The sequence below is a fragment of the Alligator mississippiensis genome, chromosome 4 (assembly GCF_030867095.1).
Source record: "Alligator mississippiensis isolate rAllMis1 chromosome 4, rAllMis1, whole genome shotgun sequence".
NCBI classification, from domain to species: domain Eukaryota; kingdom Metazoa; phylum Chordata; order Crocodylia; family Alligatoridae; genus Alligator; species Alligator mississippiensis.
In genome coordinates, this window is record NC_081827.1 from 140,609,501 (window position 1) to 140,627,092 (window position 17,592).

A 17,592-nucleotide genomic window follows, 5' to 3' on the forward strand; every position below is an offset into this window, starting at 1 on the left:
GTTGGGTATCCCTATGTCAGAAAGAGTATAGACAGCTTAGCTCTTACTACACTGAGCACATGACAGAAGCTCTCTGCTGTTTACTTTGGAGGACACTTGAGTTGAATGAGTTGAATGTCCTATGGAGGGAAAAAATCCTCAGCTGCACTTGGATCAAGTACCATGAATTTAGCTCTTGTTGCATTAGTCATGAGAGCTCTGATATAACCAGCCATAAAGTTGTAGCTAGCTTGGTTTTGTTGCCGTTACTGGGAATAAGACTTAAATACTGGTAAAAATGGATTTATCCATGTAAAAATTGTACCTTGAGGAAAGGCTCACACTTTTTCTCATGTAATAGTGGTTTAGGGGCAAATGCTGATTTTATCAAAGAGCTGGATTCTATTTCAGCTATTAGGCACATAGATGGATGTTGGCACCTTAGTGCAATTTTAGTCCACCCTGTTTGAGTCCCTGAGAAACTGTTAATATAAAAAGTGGGTGGGTCCACTTCCTTGCTGCTTTTTGTGACTCAGTCATAAAGGTAAGATGACATTATGTTACAAAAGTGCAACCCTTTAATAGTTCTCAGGTACTTGAGCAGGGAGGAAGTGAATTGCACTTTTGTTTGTACCTCCACCTATGCACCTAATTGGTGGAATAGATTCTGGCTGCACATGTTTTGTGGAGTCTTGCCTTGTTATTTTATCAAAGGTCTCAGTGCTCCTCCCCCTTCTTAGCATGTGAAAGCTGACAGGATTCCCTGCTTAAGGTTGGATGGCTGTGGATGTGCCTCCTAATCAGATAATTGAATGAGTCAGCCACCAGCTTATCAGAGTAGGAAGGACATGCAGGGATATCCACAGGGCAGAGGAGACTGTGCCACTGTTTTCTGGAGGTCGTGAAGGGGGAGGTATGTACAGATCTGTATAATTTGCCAGGGGCTGTGGTGGATTGTGTTCAGTTTTATTATACAAGAACCCAAGAGCTGTCCAGTAAAATAAGAAGATAACAGTTCCCCCTTTCCAACCTTTGTATCTCACTTAGTGAGAAGTCTGGTCAAAATGTCTACCTTTCAAGACTTGTTTGGGCAAAAAAATACTGGACTGTAACAGGACTACAAACCAGAGCCATATTTGCTCTACGAAGGTAGAAGTCACTCATTAGAAAACCACTTGCTTGTATGCATTTAAAGCTAAATTCACAGCTGGTGTAAATCAGTGCAACTCTTCTGAGATCAATGGGTCTGTTAATTTACACAGGCTGAAGAATCTGACTTTTATTATCTGACTATCCTTAACTATGATTGCATGTTCTATGCTTCATCATCTATAGCAGGAGTTTGAAAAAAAAGTGGCATTGTGTAGTAAAATTGATGAGAACTTGTTTTCCTTATTAGTCTTTTGCTTTACAAGATACAGGTTATTTTTTACTAGGTTATTATATGGGAACTCCTCTGTGACCTGAGCAAGGTGAAGGCTAGGTGTTCCACATACGTCTTGTGAAAGAGAGTTCTGCCCTGAAGACCCTATCATCTAAATAGTCAAAAAGTGACAAAGGGGAGAAAAAGGGGGCATAATGTTAACTTCGTTTTGCAGGTTAACTTTTTTGGGAATGTCCAGATGAACTGGAACGTGCATTTCCCTGGGGACAAATAGCAGCAGCACATAGTTGTGCCACTGCTACTTGTCCCTGGGTAACACCCCTGCACATGCGCTGTGGCCAATGGCAAATTGCAACAGGTGGGGTAGAAGAGGATGGGACCAACACCTGGGTTTGCCCCAGCAGCCTTACCTGGGGTCCTGGGGGCCTTCCAGGGCTTCAGTTGTGGCAATCTGGGCACTCAGAGCCTGGGTGGCAGCTGGAGTGTGGGTCTGGCCAGCCAGGCTCCAGTTTTGGGCAGCCCAAGTTGCAGTCACGTGTGCCACTCTGCTTTTTTTTTTTTTAGATACCAAGATTTCCTGGTATCTAATTTGGGCTCTACACTGCAAATATGCAGCATAAAGAATCTTTTCATGTGCACTGTGTGTGGTTTGCAGCGCCTCAAATATATATAATATATAGCCAAAGTTTCCTAGGGGTTTCACTAGGGGTACTGGGCTTCCCTATAAAAGAACTAAGCAGCTAAATGAGAAAAGGTTTTTTATTAACTACCTTAACGCACTGCTGTGTTTTGCATTTGAACAACCCTCTGTTAAGCAGACACCTGCTTACAGGCCTGAGATGAAGTCACTGGGAGTACACTGATCAAGATAAAGTGGGATAAAATACAAGGGGAATGGGGCACAAAGAGGATGCTTAGATAGATAGATAGATAGATAGATAGATAGATAGATAGATAGATAGATAGATAGATCTATCTGAGTACTTCTCAAAATTAAGGTCCATCTCCTGAGTCTCATCCCAGGGCTATATATATGGGATGAAACTCAGGAGTTGGAGCTTAATTTGGGGAAGTACTCAAATAGATCTATCTATCTATCTATCTATCTATCTATCTATCTATCTATCTATCTATCTATCTATCTATCTATCTATCTCATTCCCTTTATATTGTATCCCAGTTTATCTTGATCAGTGCACTCCCAGTGACTTTGTCTCAGGCCTGTAAGCAGGTGTCTGCTTAAGAGGGTGGTTCAAATGCAAAAAGCAGCAGTGTGTTAAGGCACTTAATAAAAGAGCTTCTCTCATTCAGCTGCATAGCTCTTTTATAAGGAAGCCCAATGCCCCTGGTGAAACCCCTAGGAAACTTTGGCTTTTAAGGGAATATCAACATTTTAATTTTGTGCATACCTTTTGTAAAGGTTGTTGGTTATTTAAAGTACTTTTTAGTGCATCTCAGTAACCTATGCAGAACTCACCCCTGTGCTTCAGCAGCCTGGTATTAGATTGATGAACCTGCCACAGATGAGAAGATAGATTACAGGAACATTAAATGGATTTGGGGAGAAGTTTTATATAACTTCTTAATAATTAAAAGCACGTAATCTCTCAGTTAACTTTTACAGCCTTCTAAGCCCCACACCTCTCCAGCCGGTGAAACACAATCTGGTATAATGGCATTACTTGTCAGAGGCTCTGTGTTATCAGCTAACACCATCCCCAGGTATGTTGGGAAACGCAATGACCATCAGGTATGATGTTCTTATGGCAAAAAAAAATCATCTAAAAAGATTGACTCTCTTCATCTAATTCAGTGGGGTATTGTTTACCGTCATGTCACCAATGGGGCATATTACATATGCCCTTTCTCTCTAAGGGTTGTTTTACCTGTGCTAGCATAGTTGTAATGGACTAGCACTCTGGTGGTATAGGAGCCATTTAATCTGAAACCATGAAAAAAGAACCCCTATGCCAACATGGATCCACATTAAGACCTGAAGTGATATTCCCATATAGCCTTTAAAATTAAGCCCAAGTATTACCTTTATATGCCTTAGGCTTTCTTTACAATACAATTTGGTATTGCATTGTACAATACAATGCTGATAACAAAAATAAATCCCATGAAGTAATATATTGAAATCCCCAGCCCTCAGTCAATAAAATATAAAATGCGAGGTGTTCACTTTAGCAGGTTTACTATTAGGTTAGATAGTTGGTTGCAGAAGCCCAAGATAAAACAGCCATTCAAGGTTCTGCCTCATTTGGGGTATGTGTAGACCACTTCTGCACTGCTCTGGAGGGTGCTGCCAAGAAACTCAACTCACCACCTCCCACTCCATATGCACCAAACTGGGATACAAAGCAATGAACTCCCCTGAGAGCTGCTTTCAAGATACACTTCCAGTGTGTTTGAGAATGACAAGAGGGGATGCCCTCAGAGTGGCCTTGCTGCCTTATCCTTTTGTTTGCCCCATGCAAAGCAAGACTAGGTGGGCAAAGCATACTTCTTGGTGTGGTGCCTTCTGGAGGGCTTCAAAAGCATGTATAGATAGAGCTTTTGAATCCTCTCTGCCCTTACAACTCTCAGCATCATGAATCTGATTCTCTAGCATGCTGACCCAACTGGGTGTAAAAAGCTGCCATTCTGATTTGGTAGCAATGTGCACCCGCATTGTACAGGTGTTAACAGCTTGCAGAGGAACTGAGAATCAAGCTCTTATGTCTGGTCAGGGTTGTAGAACTGGACCCAGCAGGCCTAGCAAATAGTTACGGTGGAACTGTTGTGAAAATGAGGAGGGTTTCTCTGAAATGTTACTGTATTATATGCTTGTCATTACTTCTACTGCGGCAGTGCCACAAAGTCCTAGTGCTGGACCAGAACACCATTGTACTTGCTCTGTGTAGACAGAACAAAAGGACAGCCTTTGCCTCAAATTACTTATAAAGCAACTTGGGAGCATCTTTTGCCTGCTACCAAGAGTCTTGAGAGTCCAAGAGTCCTGATATTAGCTTTAACCTGAAAGTGATTCCCTCCATTTTTTTTGGACACTGTCTGTCCCAGGTCCAAAATTGGAAGGCATTCATTTTTGAAAAACATTTTACGAGAACACAATTTCCACTTGCCACTAATGCTCTGAACAAATGTGATATTTTGATAGCACTGAATCTTGCTGACACATCACCCTGGAAGTATTAGATGGCACCTTTCCTTTCCAAACAAGGGATTCAACAGAATGGGTCAAATAGTTTGAGCAAAAATTAAATTAATGGGGGAAAAAAATCTGTACCTTTTTCTATCATCTCTAATGTTAAGAAAGAATGACTTGTGTTTCTAACCATGAATCTTAAAGAACTCTACAAACCTTAATGGTTTGAGCTTTGCAAGACATATATGAAGAATTTTAGGCATTACTTGCCTTCTTTCAAAGACTAGTAAGTTGAGGTGCAGAAAAGATAAATGATTTGTCCAGCATTATAGAATAGTCAATGTCACACAGTAAACAACAGAAGCCAGATATCCTAACTAGTGTTTATTTGCTGTAATCTTTAGATTCTCTCAATTCTACTTTCCATTTCATTTAATCAGGAGCTGTTCTGGTAACATCACTAGAGTTGCATTAATGGGAAGACAGCAAAATTAGGCACAACTTCTTTAATATAGCTAAAATGGGATCAATTCTATAGGCAAGATGTTTAATCTTATTTCTTTTAGTCTGACTGAGGCATACCCTGCTATTCCTTGATGTGGAAAGTGTTTAATACTGTGCTTGAACCAGGGCAGCAGTCTGAAAAAAGAGTTCAGAGATCAAACTGGGCTGACCATGTCTGCATCCATCACACGAACAGGTGTTCTGGTAAGAATGCGCACACACAGGATCTTAGTGTACCTAAACCCTTCCCCATTAAAGCAATCATGTCTGTGATGCCCATCTCCCATAGTTATATTTTCTAATGTTCTATCCTGGTTCCTAACTGCTCAGAAGAAGCCAATATTTTAATGTGGGTTTGTTTATAGCAGTGTTCATATATACCTGGGCTGAGCTCGGTAGCTATAGCAGCACAGAGCTCAAACACAGGCCCAAATATGTACCCAGCTTCTAAGGAAGGTATTGCACCCTGCATTGAGATTCTCCTGCTTTGACTACATTGTCACCAGTATCCCAGCTTGTTCACTGACAGTTACTTCGGGCATCTCTGTATAAACAGTGGAGACATCTTTCTTTGCTGTACCCGATACTATAGAGCGCACAGCGTGTCATGCTCCACTTCCTTGTGCTAAGCCCTACCCCAATACTTAGTCATTTAATTCAGCTTTTTACATAAATCTCATGTTGCTCACACAGCTGTTCCTTTTCTCCCTTCCAAAGGGAGAAGAAGCTGTAGTGTGAGATTTCAAGCAGCCAGCAGAAGAAAAAGATAGATGTAGGGCTTCAGTCGGAACTGGTTTTATCTCCTCGGTCTTTTCATTTTCAAATAAAAAATCTTGCTTAAGAAAACTTTAAGTTGGCAAAAACACCTGTCCCTGAAATATTGCTTAAGCCTCAAGGTTGAAGGCTAAACGGGACCCTTTGCCCAGTCTGACTATACAGTAGATTACAAGATAATCCCTTGAATATTTTATGCAGGAATGAGTGTGCAGCATCCGGGCAGCAGGGTAACATGAGCAGTTGAGGCGCAGCCTTATAAAAAGGTTTCTACACTTAACTCCTACCAGGTAGCAACACTGTAAAGACTCACAGACTGAAACTCTTTGCAGTTAGGGGGAAAACCAAAGTCTGGGGCTGTCTAACCCTTGCATCACTGGCCCCTGAGGCAGAGCTGATTTTGGCTGAGATACCTTTTATGTGGTTTATTTGGGGGGCTTTTTTTGCCTGCTGGCTGCCAGTGTCTGACAAAATATGCCTGTTGCTGCATGACTTATTGATTCTTTATGAAGTGTGAGGAAGAGATGCTGGAATTCCAGCAGAGAGGTGCCATAGGCTCTCTGGGTGTGGGTAGTTTCTTCTCCCCTTTCCTTCTGTGATGGGGATTATTGAAAGAGAAGGTCTGGCTAACTAGCTTCAGTTGATGGTTTGCTTAAATCAGGCTCAAGCAGGGATGGAAATAGCTGCTGGTGCTGCTCACCAATTAAGCCAGTGCAGAACTGGAAGCAGATTGTGCCCACCATCAACACAGCCATGTCCCACTAGCCCGGATGCAACTTCCAGCCAAAGTCCTCACTGCAACATGGAAGCACCAGCACATGGTAAGTTTTCCATTGGACTTCACTGCTAACACTTGTCTATAATGATGATGAGAAAGTGGAGGGCAGAGGAACATTTTAAATGTTGTTCCCAGCAGTAATTGCACTCCATGCTCTATACAGGAGGTCTGGAAACCTCTTTTCACAAGATTTATTTTCTTCCTGCAACTTTAAAATGTAAGTCACTAGATAGCTATGATGTGCATAAGAAATCTACTTACTGGGTAATGCTTCGTGCTGGACATTGGCTGTAGCGATCACATATTTAAGTGGGAGAACAATACCATTTTCAGAGGAACATGAGCAGTAAGCATGGGTGACTGGTGCTTCCTAATACTGGGGGAGCATCAGCAGCTGATCTCCGACTGGGGTGGGGGGTGGGGGGCAGTGGCTGATTGGCAACTGGGGGGCTGGGGACAGAAGGAGAAAAAAAATTGGGGGGAGGGCTGAGCACGGGTGCCCCCACATATGAAAGTCTGTGGGGGAAGTGGGCGGTGGGGGGGAAGGGCCATGTAGGGGAGAGGGAGCGAGGCTGGGGCAGGCACCAGGCAGGGATTGGATTTGGGGCTGGGGTCCACTGCACCTGTGCAGCTGCCCCTTCTCCCGTGCCAGGGGTCATTGCCTGAAACCAGTGTCCACTGCCCCCCAGCCCTGCACTGGCCCCGGTTTAGCCCCAGCCCCGCACCTCCTGAGGAGGCCCAGAGCTGGAGTGGGGCCAGCCTTGGCTGCGTTGCTGGGCCAGAGGAGACGGAGCCCCAGGGACCCCGGCCCCGCTCCACCCTGTCTAAGTCATCCCTGGGAAGAGCCTGGCAGCTCCTGCAGAGTTGCAGTGCTGGGGAGCCAAGTGTGGCACATGGACGCTCCTGATCTTTGCACGGGGCAAGGGTGGGCTGCAGCTGTGAAGTGAGCTGAGTTTGCCTGCTTTGTACCTCCGTGCCTCTCTGTGTCCCGCTGCTGGGTGAGCCAGACAGCAAGGCACATGGTGCTGTGCTGCGCTGCTTTCAAAGGCTGCAGCGAGGCACGGAGCAGGCAGAGCACAGCTCGCCTTGCAGCTGCAGCCCATCCTGGCCCCGTGCAAAGATTGTTGGGGTGGGGGGAGGAGGGGATCATGTGCCCTCCTTGGCTCCTCGGCGCTGTGACTGTGCAGGAGCTGCCAGCCTCCACTTGTCCCATGACCCGACCTGGCCAGCTCTCCATTCACCATGAAGGCTGTGGACCATTAGAGCCAAGGGGTTGGGGGAATATGCCACCCCTCCCCCACAGTGCACGCAGTGGCAGGAGTCACCGGGCTCCAATTGCCCCAAGACCCAACCCGGCCCAGCCAGGACCCTATTCTCCAGAGCTGGGTCATGGGGCAATCCCTACAGTGCAGCAGGGGCAGGGGTGAATGATCTGGCCCTGCCCCTACCCTGCTTCCGCCTGCACTTTGGGGGTCTTGATCTGCCCCACCCCACCAGAAACTAAGGGAAGAAAACTTTCTGCTGTGCTGGGCCGGCTGTGAGCCTGGTGCACCCCTCCTTCCTGCTACAGCAGCTGTGTTGCCTTGGCATTTGGAGGGGCTGAGCCCTGATAGCGCCCCCTTCCACTGCCCCCAGTGGCTGATCTCCGCCGCCAGCAGAAGTGCTGCCAGCGCTTCTCTCAGGGGGGGCATGGCCAAAGTCAGGGGATGCACATGCACCCGTGTGCACCCCCTACACATTGCCAGTGGCAGTAAGCAAGCCCCAGCTCCCAAATAGAAGGAGCAAGTGCACTCAGTGTATACAATCTTGTCAGTCTGAGTCCCTAACATGCAAGTGTAGCACCTTCTTTACAATTAAAGTTGCTGAGGTGTAGCTTTTGCTGCAGTAGTTAAACTGTCTGCACTGGTTTCCAGATTAGCCTGTTTTTTCCAGGGTTTTACATCTTTTCTGTGAATGCTAAAACTCTACATGGTGGTTGACTGATAAATCAGTTGTGCCATCCCACCCTCTCGCCTTCACAAAATTCTTGCATTTTTCAGTCCATCATATGAAGTTGTCCTTTAGATTTTGGGTTTGAGTCTGATCTCCCATATGCTAACTTTAGACCAGCTTCAGGCCTTGCTGTTTTCAATGGAGTTGTTCCTGGTTTTTCATCATGATAAATTAAATTTAGACCATTTAGGTAACATTTTGTTTAAGGGGAAAGCGCTGGCCCTAAGAAATACGAATTGTACACTCACAATGAACATACATGGGTGATTTGATGCACTCCTTTGAAAGGTCCTCAAACCTACTGTGTTTACAAAACCCAAATACCTTGGGAGTTGGATTCTCTTCTTGGGGGGCTATAAACTAATCAGGTCTTCCAAAATTATTTTCCGGCCCATTTCAGCAGAAATGGTACTGCACTGTCAACCATAGCCTCTTAAACTAGAATTTGACTTTGCTTGATGTGCTTGATTTTTTTTTTTTTTAAAGTTGTTTCTGCATCCATGCCATTGGTATTCATAACCCAGCTGAACTGAATGTCGTTTGCTGTACCTCTCTCACCCAGTGTAATCCACCACTCTTCCATCAGGTACACACCCTGTTCATGTTACATTTGAGCAGACTACACGGTCAACATTTATCATATTTACTCAAATATAAGACATGGTTTTTTACCCAATCAGCATAGGGAAAAAAGCTTGTCATCTTACATCCACATATGAGGAACTCTCATTAAATGTATTCAGTAATGGAAACCAACTACAGAGTTGGTTAAATGGAGCCAACACAGACACTGACTATAAAATACAAGGCCCATATTGAACAAACATCCTGATGGAAACCTTTTTTTAATTTTGTGGGGCCCTTAAAAAAAAATAAAATAGGCAGTTGCTCCACCGGAAAGGAATATGCACCAGACCTGGATGTACTGCAATACCAGGCCAGCGTTGGAGAGACTGGAGCAAGCTCTGACAACCTTCCCTGGTGCCAAAAATGCTGATGGGAGCTTGCCACACTTTTTAAAATTTAGTTTCCAAGGCCAAATCAATTCTGAATTAAGTTCCAAATTTTAACTGAGCAGAATTCAATTGTTCAACTCCATGTGGGGCTACCGCTGGCAAGTATCCTATCTCCAAGACTCTGCCGTCTGGAGCTTCAGATGCTCCCAAATTCATGGCAGGCATGCAAGCCCCAAAGCCCGAAAGCCTTGGAGTTCAGATGCCCCCTAGTCTCACTTTTTCCTAGCCAAAAGGCCAAAAGAGGAAGCTGGAGGGGAAGCCTGAAAGCCTACCACAAGCATTGGTTAGCGCAGCCCATCTGAGTAAGATATATGGTAGTGCCTATTCTTTTGAATACATTTTGATTTTGTTTTCACTCCTGTAGTTCAGCTGCACCTTTCTTTCCCATTTCCAATTATTCCTGTTTCTTCACCAGTCTTAGATGTGTGGCAAACATCACCAAATGGGTCCCAAACAGTTCACTTAGAATCCCTCTGTCAGCCCCTCTCTCAGCCTGTTGCATATGATTAATGTGGTACTGCCCTTCATGAAGTGTATCTGGACCAGGTTGCCTTGTGCCTCATCTACACATACATTTTTGGAACATTCCCAGATTTATGACAAGAACACCCAGTTTCAGTCATGAGGTTGGGGGCAGGGAGGCTAATTAGCACATGGATCCTTTGTGGGGGGTATCTGGAGTACACATGCATACTGAGCAGTGCTGAGCTGTGGGGTCACTATGACTTGAAATACTGTTGTCTTTGCTGGGGCCCAGCCCAATGCACTATATGGTTCATCATGAAGTTTTTTGGCTTTGGAGTAATATCATTCATGGTTTGTACTATATATAAGCAGGTACCAAAGTGTTGCTTAAAAGCTTTTTTTATGAAATACTTGTGTTTAAGTCTTGCAGCAGTTTCAAAAAAGGTAAAATGCATCAATTCCAGATTAACTAAATCAGTGGGTACCTGTAACAGTTTGCATATATACAACTGTATATGTTTATTTCATGGCCCATGTTTTCAAATATGCTTTTCACTTCTAGGTGCTCAGGAAGAGAAGGGTCTGACAGTAAAAGGTAGGAAGAGGGGAGGGGGCATTAGTGGAAAGAAGTTGGAGCAGGCAGAAGGTAAGGGGGCTACTGGACCCCCTAGATTTATTTTCCCTGCTATAGTAGTGTGAGGGGAAAAATTCAAAGCAAACGTCTTTGTTATAAAATTATAACAAACTTATAAATTTTCCATATATATATAATTAACTATTGCAGGGGGGTAATTTTATATTTAGTATAATCTTATATTCAAGTAAATACAGTAAATTACAAAGGAAAATTTAATGACATACTTCTTTTCATGAAAATGAAACAGGAAAGGAATATGTTTTCCTCGGAGGTGCATATGCATGGTGTGTGTTGGCAGTGGATGGGGGGCAGGGAGTGGATATTTGTAATATTCGATGCAACTATCTAAATTTTTAAATTTTAAAGGGTTTTAAAAAAAAGATTTTGATGTAAAAAAACTCCAACACTCTTGGGTTTTCCAACCTTTTGCAACAAAAGGGAGAAAAGTGGATCCGGCAAACTATAGGCCCATCAGCCTGACCTCTATCTCGGGGAAGGTCTTAGAAAAGTTTATTAAAGAGGCCATCCTTAATGGACTGGCTGACGCCAACATCCTAAGGGATAAGCTCGGGTTTGTTGCGGGAAGGTCTTGCTTGACCAATCTCATTTCCTTTTACGACCGGGCGACCTATCACCTGGATAAGGGAGAAGAGATTGATGTCATATATCTTGACTTCAAAAAAGCCTTTGATCTCGTATCCCATGATCACCTCATGGCGAAACTGGTCAATTGTGGCCTTGGGTCCTCCATGATCCGCTGGCTGGGAAATTGGCCAGACCCAGAGGGTGGTAATTGACGGAAGTTAATTGTCATGGTGCCCTGTGACCAGTGGGGTCCCCCAAGGCTCTGTCCTTGGACTCATACTGTTCAACATCTTCATTAATGATGTGGACATTGGAGTCAGAAGTGGACTGGCCAAGTTCGCTGAAGACACCAAACTTTGGGGCAAAGCATCCACACCTGAAGACAGGAGGGCGATCCAGGCTGACCTGGACAGGCTCAGCCAATGGGAGGACGAGAACCTGACGGTGTTTAACGCCAAAAAATGCAAGGTTCTCAACCTTGGGAGGAAAAACCTGCAGCATCCTTATAGACTCGGCAGTGCTACAATGGCTAGCACTATGGAAGAAAGAGACTTGGGGGTCATCATTGACCACAAGATGAACATGAGGCTTTAATGCGATGCTGCAGCTAGTAAAGTGACCAAAACGCTGGCTTGCATCCATAGATGCTTCTCAAGCAAATCCCAGGATGTCATTCTCCCATTGTATTCAGCCTTGGTGAGGTTGCAGCTGGAGTACTGCGTCCAGTTTTAGGCCCCACAATTCAAAAAGGATGTGGAGAAGCTTGAGAGAGTCCAGAGAAGAGCCACATGCATGATCAGAGGTCAGGGAAGCAGACCTTACAACGACAGGCTGAGAGCTATGGGGCTCTTTAGCCTGGAAAAACATGGGCTCAGGGGTGAGCTGATGGCCACCTGTAAGTTTATCAGGGGTGACCACCAGTATCTGGGGGAATATTTGTTCATTAGAGTGCCCCAAGGGATGACGAGGTCGAATGTTATAAACTACTGCAAGAGCATTTCAGGCTGGACATAAGGAAGAATTTTTTTACTGTCCGAGCCCCCGAAGTCTGGAATGGCCTGCCATCAGAGGTGGTTCAAGCACCTACATTGAACACCTTCAAGATAAAATTGGATGCTTATCTTGTTGGCATCCTATGACCCCAGCTGACTTCCTGCCCTTCGGGCAAGGGGCTGGACTCAATGATCTTCTGAGGTCCTTTCCAGCCCTAATGTCTATGAAATTTATGAAAATTAACCTGCCAGAGACTGCACCACCAGTAGAAAACTAATTGTAGTATACACAAGCAAAATCTCAATATGAACATCATACGAAGATATAAAACTTTAGGTAGTCTTACTGCCAGAATACTTTCCCCAGCCAGATGTGTGGCAGTCCCTTTTTCCTTGCCAGCAGTATGCCTTGAATATAGAAAAATGCTCGATATACTTTTGCTCTCCGTTGTTCCATTATATTTTACCCCTCACATCCATGGTTATCCCTTTTGATAGGCTTCCCTCCCATCCCTCGAGCCATAGAGGTTTGCTTTGAATTTGTCCCCCTCACACTACTATAGCAGGGAAATAAATCTAGGTGGTCAAGTAGCCCCCTTACCTTCTGCCCGCTCCAACTTCTTTCCACTGATGCACCCCACCCCACTTTACTGTCAGACCCTCCTCTCCCTGAGTCAATGGTCCTACCAGTAAACTTCTCCTCTAGATTATGTGCAGAATGTGAGTGGTAAAGAGTAGGAGACCAACTGTATGCAACCTATAAGATGTCTAAGTGGATTTAGGTGCCTAAGTGTGATTTTATTCCATGCTGTCCAAGTCCCTGAAAATTCATTAATGCATCTGCTTTTGTAGATAATCCGATAAAAAAAAGAAGCAGGAGGACTCCTCAGCTCCCCCTTTTGCATTAATGATTTTTCAGGGACTCCAGCAGGGTGGAATAGAAATACACTTAGGCACCTAAGTCCGCTTATAGGCCTCATATGTGGAATAGAATATGGCTGTAGTTGACTTACGGTTAAAAGATGACAGTGGAGAGCTGGGCTCTACATAGGCATATATGTACATACTACATCTCCCATCAGGGGTTGCAATACCAAAAACTGATGTGGATTGAAGTCAAATTCATTCATTGAAAATACATCCTGGTTCAGTTGAATGAACCTAGATATTTTGCTTTGGATTGAACTATTTTGTATAGATTTGTCCTGACCCAAAATCAGTCTTTTTGGCAAAAGTAAAACTTACCATGTTTCAATATTGCAGTAACTGCATTTTCACTGAAAAACTTAACTTTGGAAAGTCCAGGCCATACCAACTGCTTACCCACATTAGTGAAAGGTTCACAATCTAGCCCTGCAAAAGCAAGAACAATGAAAGTGAGCTCAGTTTATAGTCACCAAAAATGTTCTTCAGTGATTTAACCCAGGCCCAGCTAAAGGTACTTACAAAACTCAAGGCCTTTAATTGACTATTTTATGATTTTGTCAAATATCCAGGGCTTTGACTGAGAATATTTGAGAAACGGTGAGTGTGGCCAGTGGGACTGAAACTTCCAGTAATTAATTATTTTCCTTGAAGTTTCCCTCATGGTATCATTATGTGCTTCATTAAAGGAAAACAAGTGTGAATCTCCTTGAGAGCATGAGAAAAACTGGTGGGTCAGAAATATTAAATTATTAAAATGCTGATGGTTTTTCCTTGGCTGGTACTTTGTCTTTACTGGAGGAGTTCAGATCAATCATGTCTGAGGCCCAGCCACCACATGCTCTGTGGGTGTGGGTCACACACATTGCAAGCCCAGATACTTTTTGCCATCGCTGCATGTTAACATGCCATTGATCATTTGGGACTGACTTTGTGCTTTTTTCTAAGCTTTCTTTCTGTGTTATGTACTCAGCTATGCATAGTTCTGCAACATAAATATGTGCATGCATCCAGTGTTGTACTGGGGAGGTGTCTGTTAGCCTTTGATTACAGGTTACAGTATAGGATATGTCAAGATAGGAGGTGGGTCAGAAACATGATGGCCACATTGCACATTATCAAGCTAATGGTAGGATTTTTCATGGTTTGCTCTGAAGGCCCACTCAGCTGTAGTTTTGGTATTTGTTGGTGTTCAAATCTCATGAGCTATTTGGTTCAAACTGTGACCATTTTGGGAAATCAGCCATGAGTCTGACATATTGACTGTATTCATTCTTATGAGATTTTGGCTGCATCATAGTAGATTTGATATATGGGACCTTCCAGGCCAGAATACAGGAACCAGCCAATGCTATATATCAAAATTCTCCTGAAATTTATAACCTTGGTTCTGAAGTGTCTGCTTTGGTCCATTTCTAATGTAAAACCAGAATTTTGCTTGTACAATCAACTTTGGCTGTTGTATTTCCTGATTTTTCAGAGTGCTTCACTATACAACCTCTTTGTTGCACTGGGATAATTCTTCTAATATAATGATTTGTATCACTTTCCATCTGAGGATCAATTTATTTAGTCTTAAAAACACATTTGGGTGTGGAATTATATTATCCACACTTACAGATGGAGAGATTGTGACTCAGAGATGTTACATGTGACTTGCCAGAATCATTTATAGAACTAGGAGAAGAACAGAGGGTGCAGACAAAAATGCAGCTCCATGGTCTAACTTGTGGTGCTTCACAGAAAGTGCCATGAGTTAGACTGACACTCCCAACCCAACATGTTAGCTGTTGGGTCGGGAGGATGGGGGATTGAGCTCTTATTTGAAGCTGATCCAGAGAGAGAGACTGCCTATCTGCAACTTCTTCCCCTAATCCCACCCCCCTTCCATTCCTGGTGCTGTCTCAACATGGGAGGGGGAGAAGGAGGTCCGTTTTGGGGTTTGCCAGTCACATTGGAGTGGGGGGAAGGAGGTGGATTTGAGTCCCACACCATGAGGTGGGGTGAGGGGGCTCCAATCTACCTGCTTCCCTCCTCCAGGGTAGCCAGAATCGACCTCCCTCCCATGCCTTCTCCCCCTCCTATCCTGAGACATCATTGAGGATGAGGCTGGGCTGATTCAGCCTAGCTGCTAGAGCAGACAGAAGTTAATGAAGGCACTTCACTTTGTAGCACCTTCATTTGAACCCTTATATAAGGAGTGTTAATTTGTTGTGCAATCAGAGCACTCTACAGCCATGCATTTCTGTTTGGGCACAGCTGTACAGTGTTTTCAAGGGGCCGATCACATGACAAATGTAATTTCTGTCTACATGTAGAGACTTCCTAACTCTTAAACTTGTGTTTCAGGCAGTGAGTTAAAACATTTCTCAGCAATATCAGAAAGGCTTTAGCAAATCTATTTGCATATAGTGCAGCATGTCTATATCATTTTTGCCTCTTTCCCATCCTTGCCCTCACTAATTCACATGCAAATACAGTATTTGGTGTTTCAATTGTTGGCTACAAATGTCCAACTCGGGATCCTTAAAATTCTGGTTTATTAGGTGGATTGAAACACTGTAATGAAGTTAAATCATAAACCTTGGGGCTGGTCCCCGTCCCACCCCACACACACACATATGCACACACACAGTAGGAAGCTACAAGAGTCAGGTATACCTATCCTACAAGCACTGGAGTCTGCTGTTGAGGCTTCTTTTAGCGTGGTGTTATCTTCCAGAAGGGGGTCGCCAGCTAGTCCTTCTGGCTGGACAGGTCTGGTCGAGTTGGAGATCAAGAGGGTGCCACTGAGGGTCACTTTTCACTGCTTTTTATCTGTCCTTGGCAGACTTTGGTGACTCCCCAGTTTTCAGGCTTGCCCAATCCAGGGGTCGTTGACCCTCGTGGGACTTCCCCCTCGGTGGCTACTGGATGGCATCTGTCAGCCCCAGGGGTCATCCTCATGTACGTGCAGGTTTGGGAGTCCGTTGATGAATTTTGAATAGGGCTCTGGGAGCGGTCGATCTGGAGATATTCAGCCCAGAAGTTGGTCCCCGGCATTGATTAACTCAGGCCAGGGCTTCTAGCCCTTGATCAGTGATGTTTAGAGATTTCCAGGTTGTTACATTGTCTTCTGTTGAGTTCTTCCATTGGTTGATCTGCAGTTTCCTTAGGTGTTAATTGCTGCCTGCTACCATGTTACACATTCAATCACTGATTCACTCCCTCTTTCGGGGGCCAGCCTGATGCAGGGAAGGGCAGTTTGATCCCTGCCCTTGTTAACATTGTTACAATGTATAGCTTATGAAACTAAACACATTTAGTTGAAAGTTGAAAGGTGAGGAGTATAAAAGATAAGCGACAAAAGTAATGCCATGGCAAACAAATAGATAAAAATACCAAAATACAAGGGGAGATACAAAATGCACACATACAAATTTCAAAACACAATTCCTTATCTTAAAATGAAAGAAAGAGGAAGGAAGAAAAGGTAGAAGAGGAAAAACATATCCAAGGAGGGGAGAGCAACTGCAGGCAAGAGGAAAAGGGGCTTTCTGCTACACAATGTGATTTTTTTTTATATGGTTCTCTCCACACACTCAAAGTCAGAAAAAAAATTTATGACTGGCACCCATTCAGAGTCCTGTGAAGAAGTACTTAAAGAAATGCCAGCTATGTTACTGACATCAGACAATTTTTATTTTTTATCCTCAGATATTCCTTTAAGCCACTTGAATCCTACCCAAAGTGGACAGAAAACAGCAGAATATGTTGAGGGCTCTCCATCAACTTACAACAACAGATACCTCACCATCCCTCAAAATCAGCCCTCTGGGCATTGTGACAGTATCAATAGGGCTGTTGAGCCATCTGGCTGCACAGAGACTTGTGACAATGCTGTAAGTAGGATTATTATAATTGTTGACTTATTCCATTAGTACTGTTGACAAGGAGGGATAGCCATGGGGGTGGGAAGAGGGGTGGGAGGAGAGAACAGGGTTATGTTCCTTTTGCCTATTAGTGAGAAAAGTGACCCAAGTGACCATATGTAAAATGTCACCACTTTACTCAACAGTTCAGGTTCCTTGGGATAATTCTGAAATAGTAACTGCATTCAGGTTTGATTCCAGCTTGGGCTGTTGCATAATTTTTTGTTGTAAGTGAGAAGAAAAGAAAATCTGCCTTGACTCACAGCCCCTGGCAATCAGTTAGCCCAGCCTTGTCATTAACTCACCCCCCTGGAAGCATTTTCTGGAGCAACAAAATGCAGAACCAGAAGCAGCTTAGATCAATCCCAAGAACCTTAGAGCAATCCCTTATATAACCAACATATACAGAACACACTAACCACTGATTTCTTAAAACACACTAACCACTGTTTCTTAGAACTTGAAGAACTTTATTATTAACAATTATCATTTATATTTGTTTT

General features: G+C 43.9%; 1 protein-coding gene across 1 annotated transcript in view; it reads left to right on the forward strand.

The window, feature by feature from the left end:
• The first annotated feature begins 754 nt into the window (after positions 1 to 754).
• Positions 755 to 17,592, forward strand: part of ANO2 (anoctamin 2) — a 313,194-nt gene continuing 296,356 nt past the window's right edge. Inside the window, exons 1-5 of the mRNA XM_019482201.2 lie at positions 755 to 892; positions 2,975 to 3,085; positions 5,078 to 5,219; positions 6,451 to 6,610; positions 16,875 to 17,059. Of these exons, the coding sequence (XP_019337746.1) occupies positions 5,187 to 5,219; positions 6,451 to 6,610; positions 16,875 to 17,059 (378 nt within the window). The 5' untranslated portion in view covers positions 755 to 892; positions 2,975 to 3,085; positions 5,078 to 5,186. The remainder of the gene's footprint in view (positions 893 to 2,974; positions 3,086 to 5,077; positions 5,220 to 6,450; positions 6,611 to 16,874; positions 17,060 to 17,592) is intronic.